The 10851-nt window shown below is 47.7% G+C and overlaps 1 protein-coding gene across 1 annotated transcript; it reads right to left on the bottom strand.

The window, feature by feature from the left end:
- Window positions 1–2051: 2051 nt before the first annotated feature.
- Window positions 2052–10222, bottom strand: H3-3A (H3.3 histone A). Its single transcript, XM_080824303.1, has 4 exons — window positions 10029–10222; window positions 8370–8520; window positions 6980–7133; window positions 2052–2502 (listed from the first exon to the last, which is right to left on the bottom strand). Exons 2-4 carry the CDS (start codon window positions 8495–8497, stop codon window positions 2374–2376), a joined length of 411 nt encoding a protein of 136 aa, XP_080680429.1. The 5' UTR covers window positions 8498–8520; window positions 10029–10222; the 3' UTR covers window positions 2052–2373.
- Between the last annotated feature and the right edge of the window lie 629 nt (window positions 10223–10851).

Raw genomic sequence — 10851 nt, 5'->3', positions numbered from 1 at the left:
GCCACCCAGGAGCCCCATTAAGCGCTCCTCATTTAAAATGAATTGTTACCATACCCATTTCACGGAGAAACACAAAAATAGAACAGGTTTTTTAGTTTAGAGTTTTAGAGCAAAATTTAGTACGGATTCTAAGTGAGTTTAAGTCAAAGGATGGCATCCCCCATTTGTAAAGTTACTAGCAGCTAACTTCTACCCTATTGGAGACACCTGCTTTCCCTAGTTAGGTTTTCATAAATGGGCCCTATCATCTGTCCCTTTGCACTGCAAAGCCTGAACTGGGGAAATTCATGAAAAACTGGCTTTTGGAGTGCAAACTGGCTGGCTCAGTGGAGCACATGATTCTTGATCTTGGACTTGAGGGTTCACACTTACTTAAAAAAACAAAAACCTTTTTATACCTTGTACTACAATGAGCACTCTGGCCAGTACCCCCAAGTCCTACCAGCGCCTGTTGAAGTTTACACAATGGATTGAACTAAAAAAAACTACAATCCCATGTCAAGGAGTTAGAAACAGCCTCTAGAACGAATTTCGTAATTCTCTCATAGACTTTTTTTTTTTTTTAAGATTTTATTTATTTGACAGAGAGAGATCACAAGTAGGCAGAGAGGCAGGCAGAGAGAGAGGAGGAAGCCGACTCCCCGCTGAGCAGAGAGCCCTATGTGGGGCTTGCTCCCAGGACCCCGGGATCATGACCTGAGCCAAAGGCAGAGGCTTTAACCCACTGAGCTACCCAGGTGCCCCTCTCATAGACTTTTGATGTATATAAAAATGAAGTTACTCTCGGGGCGCCTGGGTGGCTCAGTGGGTTAAAGCCTCTGCCTTTGGCTCAGGTCATGATCCCGGGGTCCTGGGAGCAAGCCCCACATAGGGCTCTCTGCTCAGCGGGGAGTCGGCTTCCTCCTCTCTCTCTGCCAACTTGTGATCTCTGTCAAATAAATAAATAAAATCTTAAAAAAAAAAAAAAAATGAAGTTACTGTTAAAAAAGAGCCCAGGAGCAGGAAGAGCAGAAGCCTGATGTTCTACCCTATTGACTCGGAGTTCTCTGCCCATTGATTACCTAATTCGACTTGGCTTCTAGAGTGGCTTCACGCACTCAAATGTTACAACTAATGTCAGTCCAATAAGGGATGTTACAGGCTCTGAGAGGCTTATTACCCGCATTTCACACTTACCAGTCCAGTGTAAAACGAGACGGTGCTCAGAGTGAACTGCTGCTGCTTGATCACTAACTTCTGGGTTAATACACAGCATCTTCAAAGAGCCACATCCCCAATGCACTAATTTTTGAGTTTAAGACTTACTTACATTTTAAGACTTATTTACATTTGCATTTAAACTGCCACTGAACATTCAAAGTTTAATAGTGTAGTCATGTTTATAAATATACCTTCACCAGTTACTTAGACTGGACTATTTCCACGTGATTCTTCTGTTGGCCGGCTAGGTTCAGGAATTATTGGTTTCGGACAGAACATACTGAAAGAGTTGAGATCTGGTTTTCACAAATAGATTTACTCCGCAAATTTTATTTTTCTAAGCTCTTACTTCTAAGTCCTCCCTGCATCCAACATGGGGCTCGAACTCATGACCCCAAGATCACGAGTGCCATGCTCTTCCAACTGAGCTGGCCAGGGGCCCCTAGTCTCTGCCGATTTTAAATCAGGAGGAAAGCCAGGAGCTCCAGGTCCCTTCCCACACAAAACTTCTTTCTGCATCTCGCCAATAGCCTTGTCTCAGACAGAAGGTGACAAAACACCTGATGATACTAAACTGACTTTTAATATGGAAATTTCAAGTGGCTTAACTCTACGGCCAAGGTGGATAATAAAGACCAAAAGCAGGTATAGTTTAATGTATTTTAATAGCAAACTTACAGGAACAGCACAGAAGACAGACAACATTAAAAACATGTACTTGCATGTAGGACAACTCAGTTAGAAAAGTATAGCGAATGGATGGATCTACTGTATGATAAAAATGCTACAAACACCATTTAGTTGCCGTCAATAAGAAATTTACTTGTTTTAAAAAAATCCAAATGCTGGCATTGTCCAGAAAAATTTAACAGGTTTATTTATAATTGTTATAAAGTTGAACTGCTGAAACGTGTTCACTGAAACATTTTGACTTGCATTAATGCTTTATATGTCCCCGCATTTATATTAAAAATTCACACACAAATGAAAATGGAAAAACTGCCAATACCTGATTTCTGTCCCCTATTTTTCCACTTGCAATCATATACTTAGGTACCTTTTGACCCCATGGAAAAAAAATATCTAACATTCAGAACTACCAATAACAGGAAGAAGAGAATTTTTTTTTTTTTTTTTTTTAAAGAATGAAATGTTTTCCACCATAGTGGATTCTTAAGCACGTTCTCCACGTATGCGGCGCGCTAGCTGGATGTCTTTTGGCATAATTGTGACACGTTTGGCATGGATAGCACACAGGTTGGTGTCTTCAAAGAGGCCCACCAGATAGGCCTCGCTTGCCTCCTGCGAAGGGAGAAGAAATTAACACCATTATGACCAACAGTTAAGATGCATCTGCATCGGTTAAAACGATGAGGTTTCTGAACCCTCTGAAAACCTTTATCCAATTATACCAAGTTAAATGATTTCATTACTAAGAAAGTTTCCACTTTTCTAATGTTTAACATGTGATTTATATAAACTGAAAGGTCTTAAGGAGATCCAACTTAACCCAAGAAATCCCATTTAAACTCAAAGATCCTCTCCTTGTCCTTTCAGTGATAAAGGGAATCACGTATCTAATCCAAAGTAATAGTCCTTCCTCTTCACCAGTGCCCTCCTTATTCTGAACCCCAGCCACGCTCCAGTATCTGCCTGAACCCTGCCTTGCCAATAATCCATTATAGCTGACCACTGGCTCCCATACATGGTCCCCATCTACCTTTCCCCTTTTATACCTCAGAGTTTGATCCCATGAGGACTATGGGTCCCAGAACACACTATATCCGTGTCTCGCTGACAGACTTTGACATATTTGGCCTAGATGTGCCCCCTCCCAACTTTATCTTCCTCTGTGCACCCCAATCTTTACCCTCTAGTTTTTCCCAGTACACTTCAGGATTCCTCGAAGGCACTCTCTTATCCCCACCAGTGCTCACCGGGTGCCGGCCTTAGGAACTGTTCCCAGACATTTGGCATGGGAAGAGGAAAAAGAAGAGCTTCTACCTGTAATTAACTCTTAACTGTTTGTCTACCTTCCAGCTGTGTGGAAGGGGAAGCGTCCTTCGGCTGAGGCTGTTAATATCTGCTTACTCATTCTGGAACAAGGCCTGTTGTCACCAACCCCGGGCATCAGCTCTGCGGTGCTAGTGGACGCCGCGCACAAAATGAGCTTATTTGGCCCTGTCTCCTCCTCCATAGGGAAATTACTTCTCTGTTCAAGATATTCAGGAAAAGGGGCATCTGGGTGGCTCAGTGGGTTAAAGCCTCTGCCTTCGGCTCGGGTCATGATCCCAGGGTCCTGGGATCGAGCCCCACATCGGGCTCTCTGCTCAGCAGGGAGCCTGCTTCCCTTCCTCTCTCTCTGCCTGCTCTCTGCCTACTTGTGATCGCTGTCAAATAAATAAAAGAAAAAAAAAAACTTAAAAAAAAAAAAAAAGATACTCAGGAAAAAACAGGTTTTTATAGCTGTGATTTTTGTCCTAATAAGAATTTTCCATTGTGGCACCTTGAGGCCATGATAAACTACAAACGACACACACCAACTACTTGAGCAATTGAGGCCATGTGCTACACGATACACAAGCTATGTAGACGGGAACCGCCAGATTGGCTTTTCAAACATCTGATTTTGCAACAAAACTCCTGAGATTTGCTTTTTAAAGCATTAACACAGCAACAATTAATTCAAATGGTTTAAACACCAGTTCGTCATATGGAAAAATTACTTCCTGCATATTTATACCTTCATCTTTTTTGCTGTTATGCCTTTCTTCTATAAAAATGTTTCATCCAAATTTTACCACCCTTACATGTTTTTCTACTGCAATTCGTTAAGAGTTCAAATCTTATTTACCCATTAAAGCCTAGCTTAAGACTTCCGTGCGGGTAGCCATGAACTCCTAATTCCTTGGTACTCCTGGGCCTCGTACACCAGCCACCTTTTTTTTTTTTTTAAGTTTATTTATTTATTTGACAGACAAGAGATCACAAGTAGGCAGAGAGGCAGGCAGAGGCTTTAACCCACTGAGCCACCCAAGTGCCCCCATCAGACACCTTTTAATGTAAATTACTTAACAATCTCGTGATGGTCAACAAATACTTATTTTAAAAAATCCAACCCTAATTAAGTTTGCAACCTCTATGCAAAAATTCCAAAGAATGTATCAAAAGCCAAAGACCTCATCTGGGGACTCGTTCTTCGGATGTTTTAAGAAACAGGTACAAAGTCTGGAAAACACAGCATCCTACAGACTGCTTAAACAGGTTCACAATGCACGTCAGATACCAGAACTGATGTTCCTCAGGAAAGGTACCAGTTTAAGTCTGTTCCCCCCAGTATCATTGCACGATGACCCGCATCTGGAATGCTCTTGCAAAATGTAGCACTATGAGGCGCTACACGGACATGCCAGCAACAGGCCCTGTGATTCTGAGAGCACTGCAGAGTGCTCTAGGTGATCTAGGTGCCCTGCTACTGATCCAACGAGGCCCACAGCAGCCTGGGGCTCCCACCGCCGTCTTAGAACCTGGCTACTGCTGGTCTTACAGGCCTGTGTCTGCTCAGCTCCGGGCCAAGTACTGCATACCGACGGGGGACTGGACCATGACCGTACTTCCAATTCTGTCACACAGGCCCTAAGGTTGCCTAAACATTAAGGCTGTAATGGGAATTAAAGACTGCCCTGTAAATTTACAGCCCAACAAACACCATTTTGGGACAATGGCAAAAGAAAAAACATCTCACAACTGCAAAGAAACGCTCATTTACAGCATCCTGAGGAAAGTCAATGTTCCTCCACCATTTCAAAACACCGACGTCTGTATTTCTAACACAAGGATACCTTAGTCCAAACTCTCAGACGTTAAACGCAAAAGTTGAACTTGGAAGTCCATTAACTCCTGAGTATCTTGCGGCAGAGCCAGACTGATTCCCCCACACCACTGCCCCTCTCATTTAGCTCTGTCAGGGAAGTTGTCAACCGTGTGATTCTGAAGCCAAAAACACAAACCTCTGGCATTTTGTTTTCACCACTCTCTTCTATTACTTTATTTCCATTAGCAAATTCTTCATCTCCATGTCTTTAAGTAACCTGAAATTTATGTATAAATAAACACATGCACAAAAAACTAAAAGGTTTCTCTTTCCAGTAAAGATCTATCTAACTGCTAGAGTACGAGAGGCAGCAGAGGCAAACATTCTGCTTAAAACCAACACAACCACACTTACTAATGTAGGACACACCCCTTAGTCCAGGGATAATAGAAGTTTACACATGAATTAAAAAGACATAGTCTTCTACCCAGATTGTTCAGTCATTTCAATTTACCAGGCACCACCACTGACAGGTAAACTCAGACACGTGGGACTCCCAAGGATAACATGTTCTTGAAGCGGACTCCAGCTAACTAGAAAACAGGACTAGCAGCTCTTTATCTTGTCATGGTCAGTGATGTCTCTACTTAAAAACAGAGTGGCTTTGCAATGTGATTTGCAATTGTAGTAATCCATGAGACCTCAAAATAATCAATGACTCAAACAGAAAATAGTTTTAAGTCACAACACTGGAAGATTTTAGTAGTTTGAAATGTCAGTAATTTCCATTCATTGAGAATCTAATGGATGCTCACTCCTGGAATCCACCAATCAAACGAAGCCCAGACTAACCATAGAAACAGCTCAACCAATTGCCTTTCGGTAGAGAATCCACCTATCGAATCTTCCTCACATATAAAGCAAAACCTCGGCCCAGCAACAGCAGCCTTGAAAATCCTCCAATGGAGTCCATGTAGATTGTGGACCCTCCCCACCAGAGCTTCTGATCCACCTCTGTGGGGCCTAGCAATTGGCATTTTTAACCACTCCCAACCCCATGCTCTGCTGGAGGTGGCAGTCTTACCACACTTCGAGATTCACTCATCTAAAGAAGGCCAAACACTATAAAATAGGTTACACTTTCCCGACTGATTTAATTACACCCTTACGCCTAATCAAGTATCTTCCTTGTGGACATTTCAAGTTTTAATCTTGGCACAAAACACAAGTACTTCAGAGACATAACCACCTCTAAAAGTCTATTTCTCAGAGTTCTGACGCCCTGGTTCTAATATTAAACTCAACAGCTTCCCATTTAAGTGGAAATCCGTAATCCTCTTTAGCTAACTGCAAGTCCTGAAATCCCTGTCCCTTAACAGGTACAGTGTCATCTTGAAGCACACCTTTTCTTACTATCAGCCATCCAGTCCTAACTACCCGATGCTTCTTCTACTTCAATCCTTGATTCTTTAGTCTGACCTGCTCCCCTGCCCACTCTGTGCTCTCTGCTTGCACCTGCTTCTTCAGAACCAGTAAGACATTCATTCTCCACCCTTTTGCAGTGGTCACTCTTTAAAGCTGATCAAAGCACAGACATCTAGTCCCATGTCTTCAGAATGTCCTGCAGCACCCACAGACAAACAAGAGAGTTATTTTCCACTTTCAGCATTGTTCTCGAAGCAACGTTTAAAATTTTAAAATGGTATATAGGAATGCGCACTAGGCTGTGGAATCAAATGGGCTCAAATTAGGACTTTGTGACCCAAGTGGGTTCAAATGACATTTCTGTGTATGTGATCTTGAACAACTTAACCTTTCTGACATCTCAAGGGTGATGTGAAGGTATCATCCATCTTAAAGGCTTGTGATGACAGAATTCCGTCAGCACACGTGAAGATTTAGAAATGTTCTCGGTACCCAGCAGGGCAGCCACCTCTTAAGCGCCTTTCCCACCCGCCATTTTACCTGCAAAGCACCAATAGCTGCACTCTGGAAGCGCAGGTCTGTTTTGAAGTCCTGAGCAATTTCTCGCACCAGACGCTGGAAAGGAAGTTTGCGGATCAGAAGTTCAGTGGACTTCTGATAACGTCTAATTTCACGGAGTGCCACAGTACCAGGCCTTCAAACAAAACAACAAAAAACCCATGTTAAAGAAATAGTTACCAACTATATAAAAAACCTAAAGGGATAAGTGGTTAGCTTTAAAGAAATGCAGTCATTTTCCAAAAAATAAACCACCCATTTTCGGTTCTTTAGTTTCTGTACAAAATCTCACTGATCAATCGGTGATGTGACTCTTCAAGCCTATCAAGAGTAATGACAATACCTTTAAAGCAAAAAGCATGGTATTAAAGTGGAGTCTTGGCAGGGAGTTTATTCAAGTCCTATTCATCAACTTCATCTGCAACACAGATGTGGCAGTAACTTCTGTTATTACTTGGGGGGGGGGCGTGTTAGGACACTAATAAAAAGTCCCAGTTCAGACTCTTCTCAACTTGGCACTGAACTCCTCCCACCTACACCCTCGATTCTTCTAAAAGACCTACCAACGCCACCCAATGAGCCTCGTTTAAAATACTTGTCTATTTAAGTTTGATTCCCCAGAATACGTTTACTTTGACTACTGCTCATCCCTCAGGAATGACTCCATTTGAACACTCACAGCTGTGCAGTACATCTTCACATGGAAGACGTTTTTTGTTTTTTTACTAAGTAACTGTCGGCAAAAAATGTACCTCAAGTCTGACTTACTTTCTTCCATCGAATGAGCTTTTATTTTGGAATAACTATAAAATCATTTGCAGAGGCTAACTATGGACAACTTCTGCCCTCTAATGGCAGATGCCCTTAACAACACTACTTGGGGTAGTTCAAAACCCACTGTGCTAACAGAAGGAAATAAACCAATTCAACTAAATAAGGGGTGACAACTTTACTCAAACAAGAATGCCCCATCTTGGTTACTGGTAAAATAAGTTAATATTAAAATGTGTCATTATACCAAAAGGGACAATGTCCTCAGAAATGTATTTTAAAAATACTTTACTCTTTAAAAAAATATGCATTATTAACATAAGAAACTAAAGAAAATGTTACTTTACCCCATAAACGTTATTAGTGATTCAATAAGTCTCCTCTGGGCAGTTCCGAAATGAAACGTTCCAATAAAACCCAACACTAAATTTTATACGTATGTATTTTTCAAGGATTAGTAAATTTTCAAAAGAGGAAAGACACGAGCTTCCCTGAAGCAAAAATCCTGCTTATCCTATATCTTTTGCGTCTATTATATAAATACTGCTTCCTTGGACAGACTTTGTCCCACTAGTTCCTCTTTTTTTTTTTTTTAAAGTACCTGTAACGATGAGGTTTCTTCACCCCTCCGGTAGAGGGCGCACTCTTGCGAGCGGCTTTTGTAGCCAGTTGCTTCCTTGGAGCTTTACCCCCGGTCGATTTGCGGGCAGTCTGCTTTGTACGAGCCATGGTACAGAAACGTCCTTACTTACCTACCAGGATTAAAAAACAAACATCATGTATGCAGCTACCAAACGTCCAAGTTCTCCTGCCACTACCATCACCGCCCCCCCCCCAAATCTGGAAATTATGACCGGTACAAAAAGAAAAACAAAAAACAACCCCCCCCCACAAAAAACCCCAACAATGTCCGTAATGTTATATAATTCGAAAGGGTGCTGATTACGTCTACCACCCAAATAGGACTTCTTGAAACAAAACTGTAGTACTAGACGATTGTTAGCATTAAAACCAGTCATCTCTCAAAATGCCAAATCTGAGCGACAAACGGCAAAACAAAAAGACCCCTCACAGCCTCTGCTTCAATTTCTTTAATTAAAGCAGAAATTAGGAATGTCTGTAAACACCCGATCCCCGAACAAGTCAAAACAACGAAGCCACAAACCACAGAAAGGTCGAGTCAAATTTCAGTATTTTTTTCAAAAAGGGGGGCTTTTAGCCCCCCCGAGGGTCCCCCCCCGCCGCGCTGCCCCCCCAGTGCGCCCGGCAGCGCGCAGATCTCCGCAAATACCGGCCAACAGCCCCGGGGTCGCGTCTCTACAGCTCTCGAGGGCCGACAGGGCCGACAGCGCCCGCGGACGGCCGTCCACAAAGCCCGGTCCCCGCGTCCGGCCCGCGGGGGCTCCGCGGCGACGTCCCCCGAGTGCCCGTAGCCGGGCTGGCAGCAGCGCTCGGGCCCCCGGCCGGGCCGCCCGGCCCGCGGAAACTTTCGGGCCCGGCCCCCGGCCCGGCTCCCAGACCCGAGCCAAACGCAAACAATCGCGCCGCCGACCCGCCGCCTCCCCGAACGCCCCACACGCCAAAACGCTCCAAAATGCCCCGATCCCCTGCCACGTGCCGCCCTCCAAAATGCAAAAGTTTTTTTGCATTTCAAATGCATCAAGTTTCCGCTTCTCCAAAAAAGGCGAGAAAAATGTCCCTCGGCGAAAAACGCTCCCCCGGCCGTGAAACGGGGAAGAGAGAAACGGGGGAGAAAAATATGGTCGGTGACCAGAGAAGAGAGACAAGATGGTGAAGCTCAGCAACAACTGTGGGGAGGCAGCGAAAAGCGAGTTACCCCGGGGTGGGAAGCGGCGGCGATTTCCAGCCTTTTCCCGCCCGAAAACCGCGGCCCGGGGCCCGGGGGTGGCAGTTAAGGGGCCCGCGCGGGTCGTGGTGAGGGTCTGGGGTCCCAGGAAGGGGCGGCGGGCGGGATTTCGCCGAAGAAAGGGGAGCCCGGGGCGCGGGGAGGAGGGCGAGCGGCTCGGCGCCGCGGCGGCGGCTGCTGTTGGGCTGAGGCGGCGAGAGACGGGGGAGAGCCGCCGCCGCCGCCGCCTCGGGCCGAGGGAAACTCGCTCCTCACCGACGTTTCGGGGCCAAAAAGTTTGCGGGCCGAGCCCGGAGGGGCCGCGGGGCAGTCCCCGCAGCGCCGGGGCCCGGCCCCGTGGCGGGCGGCGAGCGGGGCTCGGTCCCGGGAAGGCGGGCGGCCGGGGAAACTTACCCCCCTTCTCCTTCGGCTGGAGCTCGGCGAGCGAGAGGCGGCGCTGGCGTTGGCGAGCGACGGCGGCGCGGCGGCGGCTGCGAACACAATTGAAAGATGGCTGACACCGAGGCTAGCCCCCAACACACGCCGCCCCGCCCCCGCGCCGCGCGCCAGCCAATCACACACAATGGAGGGAAGGCTCGGCCCCGCCCCCGGCCCCCGCTCGCGCCCCGCCCCCGCCCCTCCCCCCGCGCGCCCGTTCGCTGGCGCGCGCTCGCCCCTCCCCCGCGCGCCGCCCGCTCCCTCCCCCCGGCCGCCTCGCGCCGAGTGTGTACAAACACAAAAGACGTGCCGGAGGGCCGCCGGCTCTCGCCGCTACTGCTGGCCGCTCGCTCGGCAGCCCGCGCGCCGCCGGCCCCGTTCCCGCGCCCGGCCGGTCTTCCCCACCCCCCCCCACAATGCCCCCCGCCAGCCCCTCCCCCCCCGCGCGCCCACGTCATCCCGCGCCCGGAGCCCGGGGTCGGGGCGCCCAGGGGCGGTGGGGGAGGGGCGGCGGCCCGGGCGCGGCCGGTGAACGCCCGGCCTGCGGGCGGCGGCGCGGGAGGGCAGAGGTGGGGGAGGGGGCGCCCCGAGCGGCGGCGGCGACGGGGCGGAGGCCGGCGGCACCCCCCGGGGACGCAGCCCGCAGGGGCTCCGGGGCTGGCCCGGCCCGCCCGCTCGCGCGCAACTTTCCCCGCAGGTGGCGGCGCGGGGCCGGACGCCTGACGCAAGATGGCTGTGCTCGGCGAGCCCGACAACAATGCGCGGCCGTCGCCGGCCGCCCGGGCCTCCGCCGCGCCGT

Source organism: Martes martes (genome assembly GCF_963455335.1).
Source record: "Martes martes genome assembly, chromosome: 15".
Classification (NCBI taxonomy): domain Eukaryota; kingdom Metazoa; phylum Chordata; class Mammalia; order Carnivora; family Mustelidae; genus Martes; species Martes martes.
Note: the sequence above shows the minus strand (reverse complement) of the source record. Positions and strands in the feature narration are given on the sequence as shown.

Bases quoted from the DNA above. Each gene is read 5' to 3' on its own strand.
- H3-3A (XM_080824303.1), bottom strand. From the start codon at position 8,497: ATGGCTCGTACAAAGCAGACTGCCCGCAAATCGACCGGGGGTAAAGCT. The intron at 7,134-8,369 runs GTACTTTAAAAA...TTTTGTTTGAAG, and splicing joins AAGAAACCTCATCGTTACAG to GCCTGGTACTGTGGCACTCC. The intron at 2,503-6,979 runs GTAAAATGGCGG...CTCCCTTCGCAG, and splicing joins CAGCTATTGGTGCTTTGCAG to GAGGCAAGCGAGGCCTATCT.